Genomic DNA, 26,269 nt, shown 5'->3' with positions numbered 1-26,269 from the left:
CAATAACTGTCCTACGCATGTCTTTAATAGGTGCTGTGCACAAAGCCACAGTCAGTTTGCATCTAACATTCATTATGTAAACTTCCGTGTCAGTCCACATACAGCTTTCTTTAAGTAATGTTTGTAGTCATTGATACATAACTCAGTCCATGCCAAGCAGCTGTAAAACACAGTCAAATGCATGTAGACACTTGTGTATATTTTCAAATGGACATTTATTGAATATGTACCAGTGCCATACTGCCACTTGTTAGTGCAATTTAGACTCATTGTAGTCTTTGTAGGTTTACTGATCTGTGAAATTTACTATATAAAACTGTTCATCATCAGCCAAGGTCTGTGATAATAAATGTACATAAACTTGGAAAATCAAATTTGTTGGAGTTGTGAAAAGTTATTTAAAATTTAATTGTGCCACCAAGCAGCCATTAACTGGACACAAAGAAAAGAAGAAGCCATATTAAAACACACATTCAACTGGATCAGTAAACTTATAAGTTGTTGGGGAATATACACCCCAGGCCATTGTATACTTTGTCTCTTTCTCAACTACAAGAAGTAATTACTAACTCAAAGTGACAAAATTGGAGACAGCATGCTTTTTACTCACATATACAACAGCAGTTATAATGATCAACTATTAGTCAACGTGCTTTTCATCCAAAAGTATAACTGAAGATTATCTGTAATGTTCTTAGAAATGTCTAATTGCAGAAACAAACTTTTTGCACTAATATTGTGACATTTATACACACAGACTCACATTGTGCGACATTTGTACACACAGACTCACATTGCAAGTGCCAGCAGTTTGCGAGCCAGAGCACAGGGTGTAGGGTGGGAGCATGACCCCAAGTGCAGCCCAGGCACGCTGGCAGATGGAACGGCCCACCACTTGCACTGGGGCCAGCAGTGGCAGCGCCGACACTTGGCCGCTTCCCACCTCTCCCCAGCCCAGCACCTCTGACAGGGTGCCTGCCTCTTCTAGAGCTTCAACTGTAACAAATGTTGTCTGCTGTTTGAAGAACTGCACATAAGTAACCAAAGAATAGTGTTGACTGGAGTAATGTGCACTTATGAAGATTCTACAGAATCCTCGGAATAGAAATTAATTACTGCATAAGAATAAGACATCATTTGTGTCATTAACTCAGAGATAGTTTATCCATATAACACATGCTACAGGCCCTGTGCTTTCAGGGGCTCATGGCTGGAATTACAGCTCTGTGCTGGAAAATTAAACACTAGCAGTTTAGAATTGCAAATTATAATTCTATTTAGCATTGTGTGCGTATGACTGTATGGTATTTTTGAAGCTCAAGAAATAATAGACCATTGACATAAAATGATGTATATTTTACAATGTTTGAAGACTGTATTTGTCTCTATTCTAATTTATTAAATCACATTTTACACATTTTACAATTGCTCTGCTGTTCATTACTACAAATTGTCACCACAGAAATTGTTTGCTTTCAGTCATTAACTGAGCTAGTCTAAAAATTGTTTGTTGATATTCTCACACCAAATAATGTAGGCTGCTAAGGAAAACAGAGTATCTTAACAGTCTGATATCTATTTGTTTGAATTATGGTTAGTGATAACAGAGTGAGGTGATGAAAGTCATGGGATACCTCCTAATATTGTATAAGACCTCCTTTTGCCCAGCTTATTTTGCAGCAACTCAACATGTGATTGACTCAACAAGCTGTTGAAAGATCTCTACAGAAACATTGAGCCATGTTGCCTGTATAGTGGTATAGTGGTCCATAATTGCTTAATTGTTGCCGTTTCAGAATTTTGTGCACAAATTGATATCTTGATTATGTCCGATAAATGTTTGATAGGATTCTTGTCAGGTGATCTGAGTGGCCAAATCATTTTCTCGAATTGTCCAGAATGCTGTTCAAACCAATTGCAAACAATTGTAGCCTAATGACATGGCACACTGTCATCCGTAAAAATTCCATTGTTGTTTGGGAACATGAAATCAATGAATGGCTGCAAATGGTTTCTAAGTAGCTGAACATAACCAGAACCCAGTCCATTACATGTAAACACAGCCCAGTTGTCTATTGTCCAATCAATATGACCACAAGCCCAGGAGAGACATTACAGGCAATGTCTTGCCATTAGTAAGGGCACTGTGTTGGCTGTCTGCTGCCATAGCCCATTAACACCAGATTTCACCACACTGTGCTAACGGATATGTTCATCGTGCATTCCACATTGATTTCTGTGGTTATTTCATGCAGTGTTGCTTTTCTGTCAGCACTGACAACTCTACGCAAAACAATTCTGCTCTTGGTCATTAGGTGAAGGGTGTCAGCCACTGAAATGTCCATGGTGAGAGGTAATGCCTGAAATTTGGTATTCTTGTCACACTCTTGACACTGTGGATCTCAGAATATTGAATTTCTTAAAAAGTGCCAAAATGGAATGTTCCATGTATCTAGCCCCAACTACCATTCCACATTCAAAGTCTGCTAAATCCCATCATGCAGCTGAAATCATGTCGGAAACCTTTTCCACATGAATTAATTGTGTACAATTGACAGCTCTGGCAATGCATCACCCTTTTATACCTTGTATACGTGATATTACTGCCATCTGTATAAGTACATTTTGCTATCCCATGACTTATGTCACCTCAGTGTGTAGCACTTGCTTTTCACTAATTTCACGTTCAGCCTTTACCATATGTTTGTATACCCTGTTTCAGCCCAGTTGTGATATATGTAAACTTTCAGGTGCATTCAGGTGTGCCAGTTAGTTTATTGCCTGCTGCCAAGTGTTGCAGTAGTAGGTTTCCAGCTTCCAGTGATAAATACAACAATGTGGCTTTTATAACCTTTGTAGCATCCTCAAGAGAGTATTAAGAAATTTTATTCTAGGCTGAAGTCTAAATTTAATGTTTGTAATACAATTAATTTTATTTTGAATGTGATCTGTAATAACTTATGATCAGCATTGAGAGAGTCTAGAAGTCAGTGCCTGCAATGATGGGCAACTGTCAGTTCTGTGACATATATATGCAAACTAAAGCAACAAATGAAAATTTGTACCACGGCCGGGTTTCAATCCCGTGTCTTCATCGCACTATGCGGATGTGCTAACCATTTCGCCACCCTGGCATAACTGTCAGTCCTGCTTGCCAGTAATTCAAATGATGGTAGAGATGTGGAATAGAGATTAACTCTCTTCCAGTAACAAAAATAAAAGTAAGAACACCGTGTTCATTTGGTTAGTTTCAGTATATACATTATCTATGTACGTAAAAGTATAAAATCTTATTTCAGTTTTGTGATGGAGAGAAACACACATCAGGCAAACTGAATAGCCTGTAAATGTTTAAATCTTATGGCAGTGTTAGTCTAGCAAAAAGTTACATGATCAAAAATTGTGGTTTGCCTCAGCACAAACAAAAATATGCTGTACATCATAAATACAGTTCTGAGTGTTTACAACATGATTTCAAAGTGACCATTTTTTGTATAAATGTCCTCTGTGTATTCTGTTTGGATTAGATGACTAGTGGTTAAACATACAAGTGGTTGTAATAGTGGTGAAATTTATCTGTCATGGAGTTCTAATGTAGACTGTTTATACACTTTCTTTCTGCACAATTGGGGCTAAAATGGTTACCCAACTCATTAATGCATTGATGAGTAGAGGTAACTGCTTGAACACAACAGTGAGGGTAACCAGCAGATCACATGTGGAATATAAACAGCAGTCACCTCTGTAATTTAACATTCCTGAAATGGTGCTGCAGAGCCACCTCAACAGGTTAACAAATTTATTATTTGGAAAGCGCAAAAAAATACATTCTGCTATTTTTTTGGCTGAGCAGAGGTTTTTTGTTGCTGTGTAAAGGAGTTTACAAATGTCAGCTGTGATGGGCAGTTTTAATGTCTTGACTAATGTTTATTATGTTGGTCAGATAATGGTTAGAAATCAAACCATAAAGCATTTTTTATGGCTTACATTAGCATAATTGAATTTCATTAGATGTTACTTTACATGTCATATGGAAGTAAAATAAAATATTTAAAAAGTTATGAGTACCAGTACATGTTCCTGGATAGGGACTCTGCAATTCATAGGTGCCAATGGAACCCATGTGACCTTAAACCAATCCTACTTTTGCTATGCTTACTCTGGTGAGGCACCTTCAGCAATTATAGTTTGGGTGATGCTAGGATGTCATAAAATTGCAGCTGTACATAAAAGTAAAGACTTGTAAATATTATCCATCAGACAGAAATGCCCAAATAATAATTGAAAATGGAGTTGATAAAGTGGTTTAGTGCGGTGGCAACACATAAACCAGTACAGTATTATTTTGTGTCATATGTGGACAAAAACGGCATTCTGTGTCCAACGCATGATGACAATGACACAGAGTACAGTTTTTGGTCTGGTGGTGCCTTGGTCCAGCTGAGCAAATAATGTAAAGAGGGAAATAAGGAGATATGAATGGTTAAATGCATAAGGGTTAGAGCTTATGGGCCTGACCTGATAAAGGAATAAGATGATATTAAAGATAATGAACTAAATATACCCAAGTAAAAATGCAGGCTACAGATCTAACTGATAATCAGATAGTACAGATAGTGTGGCAAAAAGTTTCTGAAGTTGTCAAATTCTTTCCATTGCACACTGCATTTGCAAACAGGGAGTGTCTTTCTATTCAACATGCTGTTTTATTTCAAAATATTGTGACACAAATGATCGCTATGTTCCACATGTGTGTGTGTGTGTGTGTGTGTGTGTGTGTGTGTGTGTGTGTGTGTGTGTGTCAGTAACCTTCCACAATATTTAAATTTGCCTCTCTGCCGCTCCCCTGTCATTTCCAGGAAAGTGGTTGCCTATTCACGTGAAAATTTACTATACGTTACCTCTTCACCAATATTTGGGCTTTGTAAGTATTGGCAAGAAGAGACTTTCAGTCTTCTCTCTTGAGACTTTAATATATTCCAGAGTAGCTAATTCACCCCATTTGCAGAGTTTATGAACAACATTAACATTAGGCTTATTAACCTTGATGTGTTTTTGTACTTTTATCTGTATGTCTTACATATACAATTTTATTTATTAACAATATAGGAAAAGTATGTTGCTACTTACTGTAAAGAAGACATGTCAAGTTGCAGACAGGCACAATTAAAAGACACTCACATGTAGCTTTCGGCCCCCCCCCCCCCCCCCCACACACACACACAAGCAAGCACACTTCAACTGGACACGACCGCCATCTCCAGCATCTTGGCCTGAGATGCTGGAGTTGGCAGCCATATGTGCATGAGATGTGCTTGCTTCTATGTGTGTGCGAATATTGTGTGTCTGTCTTTTAGTGATGAAGGCTGAGAACAAAAGCTACATGTGAGTGTCTTTTAACTGTCTACAACTTGACATGTCTTCTTTATGGTATGTAGCAGTCTGTCTTTTCCAACATCATCAGTATTCCTGCATGGAGTTTCCATTGTTTTATTTTTATCTATTTATTTTTTGATGTGGGAATATTTGAATTATACTACACACTGAAGCCAGATGGTTAGTTTTATGTCTGTATCTACATCTACATCCATACTCCACAAGCCACCTGACGGTGTGTGGTGGAGGGTACCTTGAGTACCACTATCGGTTCTCCCTTCTATTCCAGTCTCGTATTGTTCGTGGAAAGAAGGATTGTCGGTATGCTTCTGTGTGGGCTCTAATCTCTCTGATTTCATCCTCATGGTCTCTTCATGAGATATACTTAGGAGGGAGCAATATACTGCTTGACTCTTCGGTGAAGGTATGTTCTCAAAACTTAAACAAAAGCCCGTACCAAGCTACTGAGTGTCTCTCCTGCAGAGTCTTCCATTGGGCTTTATCTATCATCTCCATAACACTTTCATGATTACTAAATGATCCTGTAACGAAGCGTGCTGCTCTCCTTTGGATCTTCTCTATCTCTTCTATCAACCCTACCTGGTACGGATCCCACACTGTTGAGCAGTATTCAATCAGTGGGCAAACAAGTGCACTGTAACCTACTTCCTATGTTTCCAGATTGCATTTCCTTAGGATTCTTCCAATGAATCTCAGTCTGGCATCTGCTTTACCGACGATCAACTTTATATGATCATTCCATTTTAAATCACTCCTAATGCGTACTCCCAGATAATTTATGGGATTAACTGCTTCCAGTTGCTGACCTGCTATTTTGTAGCTAAGTGATAAGGGAACTATCTTTCTATGTATTCACAGCACATTACACTTGTCTACATTGAGATTCAATTGCCATTCCTTGCACCATGCGTCAATTTGCTGCACACCCTCCTGCATTTCAGTACAATTTTCCATTGTTACAACCTCTCGATACACCACAGCATCATCTGCAAAAAGCCTCAGTGAACTTCCGATGTCATCCACAAGGTCATTTATGTATATTATGAATAGCAACGGTCCTATACACTCCCCTGCGGCACACCTGAAATCACTCTTACTTCGGAAGACTTCTCTCCATTGAGAATGACATGCTTCGTTCTGTTATCTAGGAACTCTTCAATCCAATCACACAATTGGTCTGATAGTCCATATGCTCTTACTTTGTTCATTAAACGACTGTACGGAACTGTATTGAACGCCTTGCAGAAGTCAAGAAACACGGCATCTACCTGTGAACCCGTGTCTATGGCTCTCTCAGTCTCATGGACGAATAGCGTGAGCTGGGTTTCACACGACCGTCTTTTTCGAAACCTATGCTGATTCCTACAGAGTAGATTTCTAGTCCCCAGAAAAGTCATTATACTCGAACATAATACGTGTTCCAAAATTCTACAACTGATTGACGTTAGAGATATAGGTCTCTAGTTCTGCACATCTGTTCGACGTCCCTTTTTGAAAACAGGGATGACCTGCGCCCTTTTCCAATCCTTTGGAACGCTACGCTCTTCTAGAGACCTGCGGTACACCACTGCAAGAAGGGGGCAAGTTCCTTCGCGTACTCTGTGTAAAATCGAACTGGTATCCCATCAGGTCCAGCGGCCTTTCCTCTTTTGAGCAATTTTAATTATTTCTCTATCCCTCTGTCATCTATTTCAATATCTACCATTTTGTCATCTGTGCGACAATCTAGAGAAGGAACTACAGTGCAGTCTTCCTCTGTGAAACAGCTTTGGAAAAAGACATTTAGTATTTTGGCCTTTAGTCTGTCATCCTCTGTTTCAGTAACATTTTGGTCACATAGTGTCTGGATATTCTGTTTTGATCCACCTACCGCTTTGACATAAGACCAAAATTTCTTAGGATTTTCTGCCAAGTCAGTACATAGAACTTTACTTTCGAATTCATTGAATGCCTCTTGCATAGCCCTCCTCACACTACATTTCGCTTCGCGTAATTTTTGTTTGTCTGCAAGGCTTTGGCTATGTTTATGTTTGCTGTGAAGTTCCCTTTGCTTCTGCAGCAGTTTCCTAACTTGGTTGTTGTACCATGGTGGCTCTTTTCCATCTCTTATGATCTTGCTTGGCACATACTCATCTAACGCATATTGTACGATGGTTTTTAACTTTGTCCACTGATCCTCAACACTATCTGTACTTGAGACAAAACTTTTGTGTTGAGCCATCAGGTACTCTGAAATCTGCTTTTTGTCACTTCTGCTAAACAGAAAAATCTTCCTACCTTTTTTAGTATTTCTGTTTACGGCTGAAATCATCAATGCAGTAACCGCTTTATGATTACTGATTCCCTGTTCTGCGTTAACTGTTTCAAATAGTTCAGGTCTGTTTGTCACCAGAAGGTCTAATATGTTATCGCCATGAGTCAGTTCTCTGTTTAACTGCTCAAGGTAGTTTTCAGATAAAGCACTTAAAAAAATTTCACTAGATTCTTTGTCCCTGCCACCCGTTATGAACGTTTGAGTCTCCCAGTCTATATCCGGCAAATTAAAATCTCCACCCAGAACTATACATGGTGGGGAAATCTACTCGAAATATTTTCCAAATTATCCTTCAGGTGCTCAGCCACAACAGCTGCTGAGCCAGGGGGCCTATAGAGACATCCAATTACCGTGTCTGAGCCTGCTTTAACCGTGACCTTCACCCAAATCATTTCACATTTCGGATCTCCGTCAATTTCCTTCGATACTATTGCACTTCTTATCACTATAAACACACCTCCCCCTTCACTGTCCAGCCTGTCTCTGCGGTATACATTCCAATCTGAGTTTAGGATTTCATTACCGTTTACGTCTGGTTTCAGCCAACTTTCTGTCCCTACTATATGGGCGTTGTGACCGTTTATTAATGAGAGCAGTTCTGGGACCTTTCTATAGACGCTCCTGCGGTTTACTATTAGCACATTAATATTGTTATTCCCTGTTGCATTTTGCCTACTCCTACCTTGCCGCGTCTCAGGAGGCATCTTGTCAGGCCTAGGGAGGGAATTCTCTAACCTAAAAAACCCCCATGTACACTCCACACGTACTCCGCTACCCTTGTAGCTGCTTCCGGCGTGTAGTGCACGCCTGACCTATTCAGGGGGACCCTACATTTCTCCACCCGATAGCGGAGGAAGTGAAATTTGCATCCCAGATCTACGCAGAATCATCTGAGCCTCTGGTTAAGCCTTCCACTCGGCTCCAAACCAGAGGACCGTGATCGGTTCTGGGAACGATACTACAAATAGTTAGCTCTGATTCCACCCCACGAGCGAGGCTTTCCGCCTTCACGAATTCCGCCAACCATCTATACGAACTGAGGATGACATCTGAACCCAGACGGCAGGAGTCATTGGTGCCGACATGAGCAACAATTTGCAATCGGGTGCACCCAGTGCTCTCTATCGCCGCCGGCAGAGCCTCCTCCACATCTCGGATGAGACCCCCTGGCAAGCAGACAGAGTGAACACTGGCCTTCTTCCCCGACCTTTCCGCTATTTCCCTAAGGGGCTCCATCACCGCCTAACGTTGGAGCTCCCAATAACTACTAAACCCCTCCCCCCGTGTGCCTGCTCGGACCTTGCTGAAGGAACGGGCACATGTCCACTCACAGGCAGAGCGGGCGATGCCACACAGCCAGCCTCCACATTGACCCTCCGCCTCGTGCGCCATGAACGCTGCTGAACCAACCACTCCCCTTGGGGAGAGGGTGGCCCAACCGCGCCCGGTACCCGCGAAGATGTCTTGACAGCAGGGACAGTGGGTGAAGCATGTAACACCTGGGGTGTACCATGCGACGCACCAGAGTCCCCACTGCCGCTACACTCCGAGGCAGCAGCCTGAAGAAGGCTGACCGCGGCCATCAACACGCTCAGCTGATCGCGAACAGTGGTCAGCTCCTCCTGTGTCCGTACACAGCAGTCACACATCCTATCCATCCATTTGAATTTTAGTCTCAGCGTTCTATATATTACAGGTTTTCCACATTAATATTACAATGTTGTGTATCAGATTGTTGTTATGGGCCCACTTGATGCCCTAACTCCAAAATCTTCCCTCTTTCACCCAAAGCTACATGAATTATGATGGCAGAGGTGATAAATAATGAAAGCACATTACTCATGTAAAGATACAAAAGTATGTAACACAAATGTTAGTATAAAAAGTCATGACTAATCGACAAGCAGGAGAATGAACACTGAGAAAGTGAAGTCGAGCATTATGATAAAAAAATAAAAGTGTAAAACATTCCCAGCAGCTAGGATAGAAACTTTCTTTGGAAGGGGCAATAGTGTAAAAGAGATATTATGAGGAAAGACAATTTATCTCGGAGAGATGAAAGCAGTAAAACAGAAGGGGAAAGGAGCCGAAGATGTCACTGCAAACAGCAAGAAAAAATGAGTATGAGAAGACAATAACAACAGTTAGTACAAGTGGGAGAGTAAATATGAGAGGCAGGAAACCATCACAGAGGCAGAATACAACGACAAAAAGGGTAGAACAATGAACACAGTCTGGGAAGCAGCGTCTAAGTTTAGGAGAATGGTATGGGTGGAGAAAGTGAGACACAGTGTTGTCATAAGAGGAAAAAAAGTATATACATTGAGAAGGGGCATGTTTCAAAAGTAATGGTTGATGATAAAACTGACGAAGGGCAAGAGGTTTTTGCAGAAGAAACCTGCATAGAACAGGCATAATTTGGAGGTAGGACCACAGATGTACTTGGAAAGGAGATTTGTGACTGGGTAAGCATAGGATTAACACTGATGGAATCACTCTTTATGTTTTGTGAGTAATAGAAATCAGATGCAACTTTACATAGCATGTGTCCCACAGAGCTCTGGGAACTATCAGTGTGTATAGTCTGTGGTTACCAGTTTTGTTGTAATCATGTCAACATGCAAAGCTGCAAAACACTGCTTTATCATTGGTAATCTCTGTCATATGGTTTGGATGACTGATTATAAATCAGAAAAAACTGCCTTTATGAATATTAATACTTACTTTTTATACTCTTCTCTGATTATGGTAAGATAAAAGTAATGACTAGTCATAATTCATGCACTCACATTGTTCAGCATTTGGCAAACAAATTGGCCTGATCACAGATGAGTAACTGATGCTTTCCTTCAGCTCGAGAAGGGCAATGTCTCTGAGAATAGTCAAATGCCCTGGATGAAAAACCACACGACTGAGTGTCATCTGTAAACGCTGAGGCTCGGAGACTGCAGATATGTCATGTGCGCCCAAGTACACCGAGAATCTAGCCAGAAGAGGCCGTGAGCTGGAGTACCTGCAACAGTTGTGCACAACAATAAGCTGAACAGGAACCACAAAATAAAAAGTGGAATCAATAATAGACACGCATACTTAGTACTGAATTTTTGTTCCTTCAGGCATATGCATTTTTGTATAATTTAACTTAAATTAATAACAACCAATCACTACAGTGAACACAGAACATACGAAAAATGAGAAATTGTTTGATTCAATTACAGTGAAGAAATGACTGAATATAACTCATCCACATGTTATAATGTTTCAGAGTATCAGTATTTGGTTTTGAAATGTTCTTCATATGTGCATAACTACAACAAATCAAGTGATCTTTCAAACATAATTTTCAGCTACCCTCAGCAGCCTCCCAGTATCTGAGTTAATGCAGACTGAGTATGCCACGGATAACCAAACAACATGAATAATCAAAAATATAACAGGTATTTACTACATTTAAAAAGCACATTACATGTCGCATTTGAAAGCACACTGCATTACTTGTGCAATACTTGCCAAACACTGACAACTTATTAACAAAACTACACTTAGAACACACTATATTTCTTACAACTTGCCTTCAGTTCACTTTTGAAAAATAAAAGGCTAGTTTTTTCCTGTCTCTGTCTTTCATTTCCATTTTTGCTGATGATGGTTCTCATTTCTTGGAGAATCAAAACATTAGTATAGTCAGGTGAATTTTGTCCTGCATACTCTAATAACAGATCCATGCATATTGCTGCAGTGTGCCTCATCTTCACTCTCTTTGCCTACTGAACACACTTTTTTCACTATCAGTTAACTGCCCACATATTGGTTCATAGGCATCACTATTTAACCACTTTCAAATGTTTTTGGTCATCTACATCTTCACAACCAGAAGTTTGTATTCTAAATAAAAGTATTCAACCGAATTATAATTTAATGTGTCAGGTTTTTATTTTTTCAGAAATCACCAAACTATACATGGCTATCTCATAAAGTTGTTTTTTGGGCAACTCTCACAAAATTATTCAGTGACTACACCAGTTTCAACTGTGTACTTATTATCAGTAGCCCAAATAAATATAGGTCGGCCAACAGTTGCATTAAAACATGCTGGGAGTAAACGTTTCTTTGGGACTTCTATTAGACAATGGAAAATCCAGGATGGAATGTAACAATATTAGAGAAGGAAAATTGCTACTCACCATATAGCGGAGATGCTGAGTCGCGATAGGCACAACAAAAAGATTCACACAATTATTGCTTTTGGCCATTAAGGCCTTTGTCAGCAATAGACACACATACACACATGCACACACACACTCACATAAACGCAACTTTACTGCAGTGTGGTTTCAGTTGTCTGAGACTGCAGACATGTGTTCAAGTCGCATTTGTGTGAGTGTGTGTGTGTGTATGTGTGTCTACTGCTGACAAAGGCCTTAATAGCCGAAAGCTATAATTGTGTCTTTTTGTTGTGCCTATCATGACTCAGCATCTCCCCTATGTGGTGATTAGCAACTTTCCTCCTCTAATATTGAACTTCTATTAGAGGAAGTCCTCTACTAGTATCTTCAATGAAATGTTGGCTCCTAGCACATTTTGGTGCAGCCATTGGCAAATCAAAATGTCTGGGATACTCATAAAAAGTAGTCAGTTGAAACCAGGTGTAGCCACTAAATAATTTTGTGAGCACTGCTTGAAATAAACTTTATAGTGAAAAGTAATGCTCTTGGCCAATAACAATGCAAATATGAACATATACACAGATAATCCACAAGTCTGAAAATCCACTTTGTGATAATCAGGAGCTTGCTATAATTTATTTTAATGAACAACAAATGCTAGAGTGAAGTTACTTGTGTTGAGCTTAATTTTTTTGGTGAGGAGTACTGACAAAGTGACACAGTGAGCTGCAGTGAGCAGCCAGCGATGGGAGATGATGACTGCACCGCACTGTAGCTCTCCATCCAGCAGGAGGGCAGCCAGCCAAGGGAACTGGTGCGGCAGCACTGGATTCCCTCCAAGGATCCGTGTTGTGTCATCAGCCTGAATGAGACACACAAGCGCACAACTACTACTTGCATACAAACAAGTAACAAGCAAAATATGTAAAGACAACGACTGCCAAAACAGAACTGTTAAATGACAGTCACCACATACCACAAGAGATGTCTGAACACTTCACCTAATCATCAAATTTGAACATTTTTTTTTTTTTTTTTTTTAGCAAAAGCAGAATTAATGAAAGTGATGCTGAAATTTCTCACACGCAAAACAAAGATTTCATTTGGACAGTACAAATAGAGAAAATAGCTATCAACCTTAAAAAGTTGGGCACTAATATTTATGAGCACTAATAATTTACTGATTGACAATATTCCACCTCACTGGCATGACAGATGGGAGAGAACAGCCCTTTATTTTGTTTTTAGTGCTGTGCAGTTTTGGTTGTGAAGCCGAATCATTGTACAGTATGATCTATTTTTACTGTTGTGTGACTTACTGAGTGCTATGACTACATTTCAAACATTCCCATTTAGAAAGATTATTCCTTGCTACCCACTACTGTTTTTGTCACAGTGTAATATAAAACAGAGAGATATTTTAACCCATCCAGTGGCAGTCATTGTGGCCACATATTGTCATTTAAACAATTTGTGATGCATGTGGACTCTGCACTTTGCAGATAATTTACATAACAATAGTATTCATCGAATAGAGGTGGTTTTGACAGTAGGTGCAGATAATTTACATAGCAATAGTATTCATCCAATAGAGGTGATGTTGACAGTAGGTAACAGGACTATTACCAAAAGAAATTTCAGACAAAACCCTCAGTGGCTGAGCTTGGATAAGTAGTGATCTTGGGTGATATGAATGTTGGAAACATGGAAGAGGTGCAGGGTAGAATGAGATAGCAGGGAAATCGCTTAGGAAGAACAGGTGTTTATAGACCGCACAGTGAGAAAAGAATATAAGAAAAGGCAGAGAATACAAAGTGAGAGAAATGGCAAAGCAAATGGCACACAGGCGAGATACGGTGCGACAGGCAAGTGAGGGTAGGGTAGAGAGGTCCAAGCTGCAAGAGATGGTGATTATGTGTGCATGAGGTGTGCTTGTATGTATGAATGAATGTGTGTGTGTTTCTTTTTCTGAAGAAGGCTTTGGCCAGAAGCAAAGTGTGTAGCAGTCTTTTCATCATGCCTGTCTGCAACTCATCATGTCATCTTTATGGTGAGTAGCAATCTACCTTTTTCTTTATACTGTTGATATTCCAACCTGGAGTTTCCATTGTTTGATTATGCTTAATGCCTTTTCTTCCATCCCACAATCTTGTGATGTTTTGTTTAGTTACTATTTTCTAAAGCATTAATCTTCTCAGTGTCTGTTTTCTCTCTTCTTTCCTGTGTTTGTTCATCACCATCCAATCTGCACATGCTCTGACTTCCAAGCCACACTGTATCAAGAATCTTATCTGCTCACAACAGACAGCTACACGACTGTGTGGACTGTTGATGGAGCCAGCATTTGATGCCTCAAATTCCTCCCACCAATAGTTGTAATTTTTCCTACTGAGCCCATTTCCTATGTCATCCTCGATATTTTTGCGTTTTATTTTCCACATCTTTGTGTCACACAAACTTGTGATCCTTGACCTAACCAGTCCTCCTTTGCGCCCTCTTCCCTTATCGCAACCCATATGTACTCCAAAATCTCATCTGTTCCTTTTCTCCTGTGTATTTGCATGTTCTTGAAGTATTTGTGGTTATTTTTATGGATTTGAACATTTTTTATGTATCTGTGAGTGTTTTTGCATGTCATTATGTATTTTTACATGTCTTTTCTGTTATCCAGCTCCCTTCATGACCACCAACACTTCCATTTGCCCATTTCTGCATCATCCCTGTTTCCCCTATACCATCCCTGCCCAATGGACCCCTGATCCATTTTTCTGCACCAGTCCAGAAAACTACCCCTATCCCTGACTAAAACCCTGTCCTGCATCCTGTCCTCTGTCCTGTAAATGCTTCCCCCAGCCCCAATGGCATAACCATAAAAATTCCTTTCCCTGGATCCCACGCCTCCTTTCACAATGACCACCTTTTAAGATTCTGCCAGTCACTGGCCATAACATACCTAGTACTGCAAAAACGCAACCTCCATGGCACAGGCATCCCAGAACCACCTCTGTCCCCCCTCTGCAAGATACTGCTACTATACAATCCCTCAACATACATCACATCTCTGAAATTGAATCCCTTACTTCCAGCATCTAGGGGAGCACTTCCATAAGGTATCCAACTGCTGACATCCTACTGCCTCATTGGGGCACCACTATACAACCCTCTATATACCCACAGTGTTCCTCTTCATCACCCCTCATAGTTCCCAGACCCAGCCCAACTGACCTTTTCAACTTGTCACATCCGCAAACAACTTATCTACACTCCGCCAAATCCAGAGCTAGAACATTCCTGGAACACTGTTGTTAATCTTTCCAATAAAACCCTCAGGTCCATGAAGTTTCAGTCCTATCCAAAGGGCTCACCTTTAGCCCTACACCTAAATTTAACCATTGAATTTGTCAAAGATCTAATCTCCTTCTGATCTCTGTAATCGAATTATTTCTTTGCCACCAATACCTCCAACCAAAGCCAACCTAATTCCAACACTGAACCCTGTCTCTCTCAGTTTACATCATCATCCAATGGTGATTGTCCCCTGCTCCCACCTAACAACACCCAGGTCACTTTCTAGAAATTCCTTACCTCCAACTTGGCCTCACCATCCTTCTCCAGGTCCCTTCCTAAGAACACCAACCTTTCAGCAGGACAGTCGTACACAACCTCAAAACAAATCCTGACTTAATCATCCTACCTGCAGACAAAGGTTCCACTATGTTGTTATGAATTGCAGTATATAGCTGGTGGAAGGCCTCTACCAATTATATGACTTGTCCACCTATAAATCATGCCAGTGATCCTATCCCTTGACCAACATAATCTCCAATCCATGCTCAAAGGCTTATACCCTTCCCAGAACCTCTCCTCTGAATCCATTTCCCTCCTCATCCCTATGACATGCCGCATACCTATCTTCTACATGCTCTCCAGAATCCACTACCCTAACAATCCTGACTGCCCCATTGTAGCTGATTATTGTGCCCCCAACCAACACTGACTCTCCTGCATTCCTACTCCTTTACTTCCTGGATCCCTACTTGCCACTGTTCATGCCACTTCCCTAAACACCAGCATCCCTCCTGCCCATGGACTTGCAGCTTTGAACATTATTTTTGCCAATGTCCTTCAGACCCCAAACCCACTACTCCTCATAGACTTTACTAAACCAAGCAAGATGCCGCAGTGGTTAGCACATTGGACTTGCATTCAGGAGAACAGCAGTTCAAACCCATGTCCAGCCATCCTGATTTAGATTTTCCATGATTTACCTAAATCGCTTCAGACAAATGCTGGGATGGTTTGTTTGAAAGGGTACAGTGAACATCCTTCCCCATCCTTCTCTAATCTGATGAGACCGATGACCTCACTGTTTGGTACCCTCCCCCAAATCAATCAACCATTCATTTGACCTTACTAACTTTATTCTAAGAACAAGCATTCCGATCCAAGCTGCTGGAAATGGTGGTCATGTGTGCATGATACATTCTTCCTTGTTTAATGAATGTGTGTGTGTGTGTGTGTGTCTGTGTGTGTGTGTGTGTGTGTGTGTGTTTCATGCTCTGAAGAAGGATTTGGCCCAAAGCTAAATATGTAACAGTCTTTTCACTGTGCCTGTCATCTTTTTTTGCTTAGTAGCAATCTAGCTTTTTCCTTACATTGTTGGTATTCTGACCTGGAGCTTCCACTGTCATATTGTTTACATACAAAGAATATTTGAGGATGAATCTGTGCTACACAAATACAACAACAATGGTCATTGTATACTCAATAGAAATTACAACTAAAGTACATTGAAATACTATCAGCTATTAATTCGTTCTGCTGTAGTGAGATGGGAGTGTAAGATTTTTCTGTGCTATGTTCTGCTGTTAACTGCATCTTAAAAACATTTATACTGTGCAACTTATTGCTTATGATGAAGTTATGTATGACTGTGTCAAGTGAATAACGCCATTTAATTTTTTTGGTTGTGTTCAGAAATACTGAGTACCACAATTTGCTTAAAATAAATTTGGCCCTAATTTTTTAAGGTATTGGTAGTACCTTTATATGCTTTCTTCACATAATTTATTCGTTAACTCAAACACACATTGTGTTCCGGAGAACCTTCTGAGACATAAAATGAGTCAAAACATATTTTGTAATAGAGACATAGCTATGGTGAACTGCTTCAGCAATCTATATTTGCAATGAACTATTCTTGCATTTTTTATTTCACACACTTAAAAATCTTGATGTTAGGGTCTTACATAATTAGGAAGGTACTTTTACTCAAGAAAAGAGTCTGCTTTTATAATTACACTACTCAGTTGCTGTTAATCTATCACAACGTACTTAACCCACTGCTTGAGTATGTGAGTTAATGAGGACTCAGAAGCATTTGATAACATATTCCTCCAGTTGAATTTCAGGACCTTACCAGTTTTATTTCTTATGTCTATGGGTGTATTTTTAAGTCAATAAAGAACTCCACTTGTATAGCTGAACAAGGACAAAGAGCCAAAATCTTTTCTACTGATGTCAAGGATTCTGTAGTTCATTTACAACTTCTTATTGCTTACAATAGGTAATACTATGGAATAACACCACTGTTAAGTAAATGTAGTAATTACAATGTCCTTGTTGAGTATTCTACAAAATATTCAGTTATTGGAGGGGATAGGGGCAGAAAAGTACCTGGCTTTGGCCTGTAATTGAAAAATGAAATTAGTAGCAGACTGTATGAAAACCTGATATCTTTTTATGTAACTGTGCAAATACCACATTTCCTATTCTTATAACTATTTTTAATTGCAGGAGAATGTGACTTGTCAGAGGCACAAACAAGGTTTGTGTCTTTGGAGTTATTGGGGATTGTGAAGTTTTCGTTTCTCCATGGACAGTCCTGAAAAAATTCCACACTGATGTGTCACAGTCACAAGGGGAGCATCTTTCCCGCAGCACTGTCAACGCCTGGGTGTCTCATGTCAAACTGGACATCTCATAATTGAAAATGAACCTTATAATGGGCAGCCCACATTGAAAAAAATCAGAGAAGGGCAGCACATTTTTTTATTATCAAGACATAGGGGAGAGAGTGTCATGGACATGATATAGAATTTGTGGTGGAAATCATTAAAACAAAGGTATTTTTTGTTTTGCAGTGGGATATTTTCATGAAACTTCAGTCACCAACTTTTTCCCATTGGAGAGCCGAATAATAGAGAATTAGTGTGAAAGTGCTTCGATGAGCCCTCTGCCACACACTTAAGTGTGATATGTAGAATTGCCATGTACATGCAGCTGTAGATGAATAGAACTAGCAATGTGTGATGCTATTTATAAGTTGATACCTGCACATCTCGTAGTAGCATGTTGGTTTTTTTATTAACAATATCCTGGACATGAGGATGTTTATGACAAAATAGGTGCCAGAATATTTGGACAGTGAACAGAAGAAGGCATGGGTTGAAGCATTCACAGCTTTAGTGGCTTATTCTGATGCTGTAAAGGACGTTTTGGCTAGTCTAGTGACTGAGGATGAAACAAGGCTTCACCTATATGATCCCAAAACCAGAGAAAAGTCAAAAGAATGGCAGTACTGTGGGGTCCCTGTGACTGAAGAAACTCAGCACCCCAAAACTGGCCAAAAAAGTCATATTGCCATTTTGTGGGGGATTAATATGGTATTTTGTTGGTGGACTGTAACTGAAGGCTGCAAGGATAAACAGCCAACCAACCAAAGGGGGCATTTAAGGAGAAAAGAGAAAGTTAACCAAAGGGATACTTTTATTGCAGGACAATTTACCAATGCCCACTGTTGTGGCTGCCAAATTGGAATCCCTGCATTTTCATTTGACACCCTCAACTTCCATTTGTTTCCTAAGATGAAGAGTTTTTGTTTTGATGATACTGAAGATGTCAAACATGCTGCTGAGAGCTGGTTTATCATTCATCATATAATTTCTTTTAAAGTGGACCAGAGAATCTGCAAAAACAATGTCACAAGTTCATCAGTGTTGAAGGGGATGGGTGAGTGTGTTGTACATGTGTACTGTTAAAACTGACTCTATTTTTTCTGTACAAAGCCAGGAACTGTTTGTCCATCCATAGTAGATGCTACATAGTATTCTGGCAGAATGTCCATAATTCAGTTGTGAAGGAAAGAACTCACCAAACAATGAAAGCTTTCTCTCTCTCACACACACACACACACACACACACACAAGCGCACACACACATGCACATGCACACCTCTGCCACTGCATCACTACATTGTGCCGGCTTGCACACAATGCCAGGACTATAGTTCAGCACGTAGGCTGGGGTGATGGATTGTGGGTTGGGTAGAGTTATAAAAGAGGATGGAAGTGGGATCAGGGGTTGGGGAAGGATGGCTGATGGCTCAGAGGAAGGTGGCAGGTGTGTGGGATAAAAGTGTGGGAGGCAGAGGCAGCAGATACGTGGGATAGGAATGCGACACATGGGCACCATAGCAGGTGCAATCATGGGGCACATGACAATGGTGTACCCCAACTTGTCACTGTTGATGTCACCTCCCTGTACACCATCATCCCCTATGAACATGGCATGGTACTGAGCAGTAACCTTGCCAGTATTCTTCGTACCCCACACCAACTACCTCATTCCTTATACATCTAACCAGTTATATCCCCACATTCAACAACTTCTCCTTTGAGGGGAAGATATAGAAACAAATCCACAGCATGACCATGAACGCCCATATTGTGCCCTTCTCTCTCAATTTGTTTATGGGCAATCTAGAGGATACCTTCCTAGCCTCCTGAAACTATGAACTCCTTTTCTCATTCAAGTTTATTGACAATATCTTTAGTTCTGGATCCAGAGCCGAGATACCCTATTCAAATTCCTCCACAGCTCCAACACCTTCTCTCCCATATGTCTCAGCCCAATGTGTCACCTTTCTGGACATTGTCCTCAAAGTCTTTGATCCATCCATGCCTCTGTACATGTCAAGCCTTCTAACCATACACAGTACACACAATCTGACAGCTGTCATCCCTTCCAAACCAAAAAATCACTGCTATATAGCCTAGCCACCCATGGACATCATATTTGCAGTGATGAGCATCCCCTTTCCGAGTATACTTAAGGGCTCTCAAAGGCCTTCACAGATAGGCACTGTTTTCCAAAATTAGTTCCCAAACAAATTTACTGCCGGCCGGGATGGCCGAGCGGTTCTAGGTGCTACAGCCTGGAACTGCGCGACCTCTACGGTTACAGGTTTGAATCCTGTGTCGGGCATGAATGTGTGTGATGTCCTTAGGTTAGTTAGGTTTAATTAGTTCTAAGTTCTAGGGAACTGATGACCTCAGAAGTTTAGTCCCATAGTGCTCAGAGCCATTTGAACAAATTTACCATGCCATATTCTCACACACCCCTAATCCTCCCAGTGCCTCTAAAAACCAACTGCAAAGAAGAACCCTCCTCATCACCCAGTATTATCCCAGACTGGAGCAACTGAACAGTGTCCCTTGCCAGGGGTTTGACTATCTATCATCTGCCCAGAAAGTGGGGACACTCTACTCAAATCCTTCCACGTCTCCTACTGTGGTTTTCCACCACCCAGCGAACCCGCTCAGGATAATTTTCCATCTCTATGCCTCCCAACCCCTTGCCGCAGAGGTCATATCCTTGTGAAAGACCCAGGTGCAAGACCTACGTGATTCATCCACCAATCCGTTCCTGCTCTAGTCCTGTTGCAGGCTTATCCTATCCTGTCAGAGGTGTGGCCAACTGTGAAAGCAATCATCTCATTATCAGCTCCACTGCAATTTCTACACAGAATTTTATGTAGGCATGACCACCAACCCATTGTTCACCAGAATGAGTGGCCACTGTCAAAGTGTGGTCAAGAGGAGACTTGATAAGCTAATAGTGGCACATGCTGCTGACCCCACAACCTGCTAGAGTTCAGTGGCTGCTTGACAACCCATGCCATCTGGCTCCCAACTTCCCCCCAGCCATCCACCATTAAAACCAGCTTTTTCTGAACTATGGAGAAGGAATTATCCTTCCAACATGTCCTTCATTCCCATAACCTTCCTGCCTCAATGTCCACTAACCCACGTACACACACTGTTGTGCCAAATTCCTATCCCACATACTTACTGTCTCCCTCTGTGCCAACAGTCACACTTCCACAACCCCTTTCCTACTGCCAACCTCTTTTCTTCCTCTAACCACCTCACCCTATACAACCCACTGTCTCCACCCACCTGCCAAACTTCAGCCTCAGCATTGTGTGTTTAGCTGACATAATGTAGCAACACAAGTGTGTATGTGGGTGCATGCTTGTTTTTGTGTGTGTGTGTGTGTGTGTGTGTGTGTGTGTGTGTGTGTGTATTTCTGTGTACTCTAGCTCATTAAAGGATTTTTCTGAAAGCTAGTGAAGTTTTCTTCATTTTTGTGTGCCTGTTGACAACTCTGTGCTTCTACTGTTTGGTGAGTTCTCTCCTTTATCTCTCTCTCTCCTCAGCAATCACAGGCCCTGTAGACAACGTGCTGCATTAACAATCTGATTCCACCACCTTCTATCTCTCACAGCCTCTCTCCACCCTGCGGAAATTCCTAATGCTGTGATGTCCTTCTCTATGTCATCTTTCCACCTTGTACGAGGTCGGCCCAATGGTCTTCTTGCCTGAAGAGTTCCTTCAAATGCTTTCTTGGTGATTCTGTTGTTTTCCGTTGTGGCCACATGTCCAGCCCATTGCAGTCTCCTACTTTTTAATTTCTGGATGATAGTGGGTTGCTTCCTTAACTGATAAATTTCATTGTTCTTTCGAATTCTCCATACACCATTCTCCAACACAGGTCCCCAGATTTTTCTCATTACTTTTCTTTCAAAAACATTCAGTTTTTCTCTTTCATTCTTTGTAAGTGTCCAGCTTTATGAACCGTACAGTACTATGGGGCAGATAATAGTGTTGTATATCTTCATCTTTGTGGTGATTGACAAAGCTTTACTTTTGAGTGGGTTGATTAGTGAGTACAGACATCTTGACACTGAGGCTATTCTTTCATTTATATCCATTGTTATGATATTTTTACTGTTGAAATGTGATCCAAGGTATTTAAACTGGAGAACTTCTCTGGATTTAGAATGTTGGTCAATTTCAAAGTAAGGATTTGGGTTTAAGACTCGACCTATTTCCATATATTCGCTTTTATCTTGGTTGATCAAAAGCCCAATTTCGCTGGCACTCTGCCTGAGAGATCTGTACATGTCTTTCAGTTCTTCTTCAGTTTCACTCAGCAACACTATATCATCTGCATAAGCCAGGAGTTTTACTTCACTGTGTTCGAGTCGGATACCTTTGTATAGATGTAAATTACTCTCCTGAACCACTTTCTCTAATGCAAGGTTGAAGAGGACACATGAAAGAGTGTCTCCCTGTTGTAAGCCTGTTTTAATTGGAAAGGTGGGGGATATGGACCCTCTGAACTTCACTGCTGCCTGGGAGCCATCCATGCACAGTTGTATCATCCTAAAGTATATACATAATATCCTTATTGCACAGTTTTTTTTTTTCAACAGAAACATTATAGGCTTTAACTTCATTCTCCAAAAAAGAATCCCACAAGATATAAGAGTGTGAAAATACATATAACATGTTAGACTTTTCTTTTGTAGTTACGCATGTGTCTATGTTTGGATGTTACAATGAGAGGCAAACTTTTAAGGACAAAGAAGTTTGAACTAAGTGTATTGATAAGCTTGTGAATCTTTTGGTTACACTTCAGATTGTCTGTTTAGATCCTTGAAAACATTGCACATGAAGTTTCCTGTAGTAAATGTCCGACAGTATGTATTTTTGTCAGACTTGCAAAGCAAGCACAAACAAAACTTCTGTCATTCGGAGAGAACATTATTTTTATTTTCTTAAGCATATGGTAAATAAAGTATTGATTGCCATCATCAGACATTTTTCACTCACTGTCGTGACATAAAATAGAGCCACCATTTAAACAGATATACAGTTTATAATGAAATCTACAATGATCCACTTTTTTTGAGTGCATGTTGAATTGAACATTCATAGCCAATTAAAACTACATGCTTAAATGCCTTTTATGCCCCACAATTTAACCTACTCCAGCATACTTCTTTACTTTACCAACTAGTTGCAGGTAATCTTATACTAACTACCTAGTACTATTTCTTAAATGCTTTGTTAGGAGTAACAATATTATGAAAAGGATATTTGCAACTCACTATAAAGTGGAGATGATGAGTCATAGATAAGAACAACAAACAGACTTTCAGAAAGTGAGCTTTCGGCCAACAAGCCCGTCATTGCGAATAGACAACACACACACACACACACACACACACACACACACACACACACACACACACACACACACACTGAGGCCAGACTGCGAGCAGCAGTGCATGATGGGAGAAGTAACCAGGTGGTGGGAATAAGAAGGAGGCTGGAGTGAGGATGGGGAAGGATGCTAGGATAGGGGTGGGTGAGGATAAAGTGCTGCTTGTGGGAGCATACCGGGACAAGATGGAGAGAGGGTAGGGCAACAGGGTGCAGTCAGGAGGTTAGATGGAGGGCAGGAGGGGAACGGGAGGTTAAGTGGAAAAGGAGAGCTTTTGCAAAAAAGCATTGGATCACTCTGAAATTCATCTTCAGATAGGTCAGACAATGCATTACTGCCAACGGAGGACAGAGTTTCTTGCCAGGTACATTGCTGTAATCCCCACTGGGTTTTTGTACACTTTCCACTACAAAGAGAAATACTTATTTCTTATTCTAATGATTAACTCATTCTTCATACAAATATTGTGTTCCATAAATCCTGTGATCCAGTACAGAGCCTTCAGGGCTCTGGAATGAGCCAACTTATAAATTTAGAGACAGAAGTAACCAATTTTGGCTACTTATGTAAATTATGCTAACAGCAAATTATGATAACCCCTAATCTACTCAAACTATAATTATGGCAGTGCCCTAATCCACTCAAATTGTAATTACAGCAGTTAGTCTATATTACTTTGCAAATGATTGTTAGGAAAAAAATATAGCTTTTTTGAGAGGGGGCAGTGCCCCCACTCCTATACTACAGAGCTGCTGTTTTTGTCCAACACTTCTAACAAAGCTATTAGAGTTTATTTTAGTACATATTCCTGTGTGGGGTTAGAGATTTATCTCCAGAGCTAACCTCATGAATGAGCAGTCTGTGACAATTCTCTGACTCCACAATATTAATCCTGCATTTGTATCAGAGATGCCTTTTTGGTAATTTTAAGAATATGATGTTAGTAGTAGCATTGCTGTCTAATATCTTCACTTAAATTGGTCTGCTAAAGCATGAACCATGGACCTTGCTGTTTGTGGGGAGGCTTGTGTGCCTCAACGAAACAGATAGCCGTACCATAGGTGCAATCACAATGGAGGGGCATCTGTTGAGAGGCCAGACAAATGTGTGGTTCCTTAAGAGGGGCAGCAGCCTTTTCAGTAGTTGCAGGGGCAACAGTCTGGATGACTGATTTGGCCCTGTAACACTAACCAAAATGGCCTTGCTGTTGTGGTACTGTGAACGGCTGAAAGCAAGGGGAAACTGCAGCTGTCATTTTTCCCAAGGACATGCAGCTTTACTGTATGATTAAATGATGATGGCGTCCTCTTGGGTAAAATATTCCGGAGGTAAAATAGTCCCGCATTCAGATCTCCGGGTGGGGACTACCCAAGAGTACGTTGTTATCAGGAGAAAGAAAACTAGCGTTCTACAGATCGGAGCGTGGAATGTCAGAACCCTTAATCGGGCAGGTAGGTTAGAAAATTTAAAAAGGGAAATGGATAGCTTAAAGTTAGATATAGTGGGAATTAGTGAAGTTTGGTGGCAGGAGGAACAAGACTTTTGGGTTACAAATACAAAATCAAATAGGGGTAATGCAGGAGTAGGTTTAATAATGAATAGGAAAATAGGAGTGCGGGTAAGCTACTACAAACAGCATAGTGAACGCATTATTGTGGCCAAGATAGACATGAAGCCCACGCCTACTACAGTAGTGCAAGTTGATATGCCAACTAGCTCTGCAGATGATGAAGAAATTGATGAAATGTATGATGAGATAAAAGAAATTATTCAGGTAGTGAAGGGAGACGAAAATTTAATAGTCATGGGTGACTGGAATTCGACAGTAGGAAAAGGAAGAGAAGGAAACGTAGTAGGTGAAAATGGATTGGAGCTAAGAAATGAAAGAGGAAGCCGCCTGGTAGAATTTTGCACAGAGCATAATTTAATCATAGCTAACACTTGGTTCAAGAATCATGAAAGAAGGTTGTATACATGGAAGAACCATGGAGATACTAGAAGGTTTCAGATAGATTATATAATGGTAAGACAGAGATTTAGGAACCAGGTTTTAAATTGTAAGACATTTCCAGGGGCAGATGTGGACTCTGACCACAATCTATTGGTTATGAACTGTAGATTAAAACTGAAGAAACTGCGAAAAAAGTGGGAGTTTAAGGAGATGGGACCTGGATAAACAGAAAGAACCAGAGGGTGTACAGAGTTTCAGGGAGAGCATAAGGGAACAATTGACAGGAATGGGGGAAAGAAATACAGTAAAAGAAGAATGGGTAGCTTTGACAAATGAAATAGTGAAGGCAGCAGAGCATCAAGTAGGTAAAAAGACGAGAGCTAATAGAAATCCTTGGGTAACAGAAGAGATACTGAATTTAATTGATGAAAGGAGAAAATACAAAAATGCAGTAAATGAAGCAGGCAAAAAGGAATACAAATGTCTCAAAAATGAGATCGACAGTAAGTGCAAAATGGCTAAGCAGGGATGGCTAGAGGACAAATGTAAGGATGTAGAGGCTTATCTCACGAGGGGTAAGATAGATACCTTTGGAGAAAAGAGAACCACTTGCATGAATATCAAGAGCTCAGATGGAAACCCAGTTCTAAGCAAAGAAGGGAAAGCAGAAAGGTGGAAGGAGTATACAGGGTGAGTCACCTAATGTTACCGCTGGATATATTTCGTAAACCACATCAAATACTGATGAACCAATTCCACAGACCGAACGTGAGGAGAGGGGCTAGTGTAATTGTTTAATACAAACCATACAAAAATGCATGGAAGCATGTTTTTTAACACAAAGCTACGTTTTTTTAATGGAGCCATGTTAGTTTTGTTAGCACATCTGAACATATAAACAAATACGTAATCAGTGCCATTTGTTGCATTGTAAAATGTTAATTACATCCGGAGATATTGTAACCTAAAGTTGACGCTTGAAACCTCCGACGTTCAGTTGCATGTTGTAACAAACACGGGCCACGGTCGGTGAGCAGCATCTGCAGGGACATGTTTACGATGACGACCGTTTTTTTTTTAGTGTGGCTG

General features: G+C 40.6%; 1 protein-coding gene across 1 annotated transcript in view; it reads right to left on the bottom strand.

The window, feature by feature from the left end:
• The window catches only part of LOC126475039 (CLIP domain-containing serine protease 14D-like), a 48,447-nt gene that overhangs the window by 5,540 nt on the left and 16,638 nt on the right, over positions 1–26,269 (bottom strand). Inside the window, exons 3-5 of the mRNA XM_050102585.1 lie at positions 12,588–12,739; positions 10,501–10,724; positions 794–996 (exon numbers count right to left, since the gene is read on the bottom strand). Of these exons, the coding sequence (XP_049958542.1) occupies positions 794–996; positions 10,501–10,724; positions 12,588–12,739 (579 nt within the window). The remainder of the gene's footprint in view (positions 1–793; positions 997–10,500; positions 10,725–12,587; positions 12,740–26,269) is intronic.

The sequence above is a fragment of the Schistocerca serialis genome, chromosome 4, assembly GCF_023864345.2.
Source record: "Schistocerca serialis cubense isolate TAMUIC-IGC-003099 chromosome 4, iqSchSeri2.2, whole genome shotgun sequence".
Taxonomy (NCBI): Eukaryota; Metazoa; Arthropoda; class Insecta; order Orthoptera; family Acrididae; genus Schistocerca; species Schistocerca serialis.
This window is presented reverse-complemented; position numbering and strand designations above follow the sequence as displayed.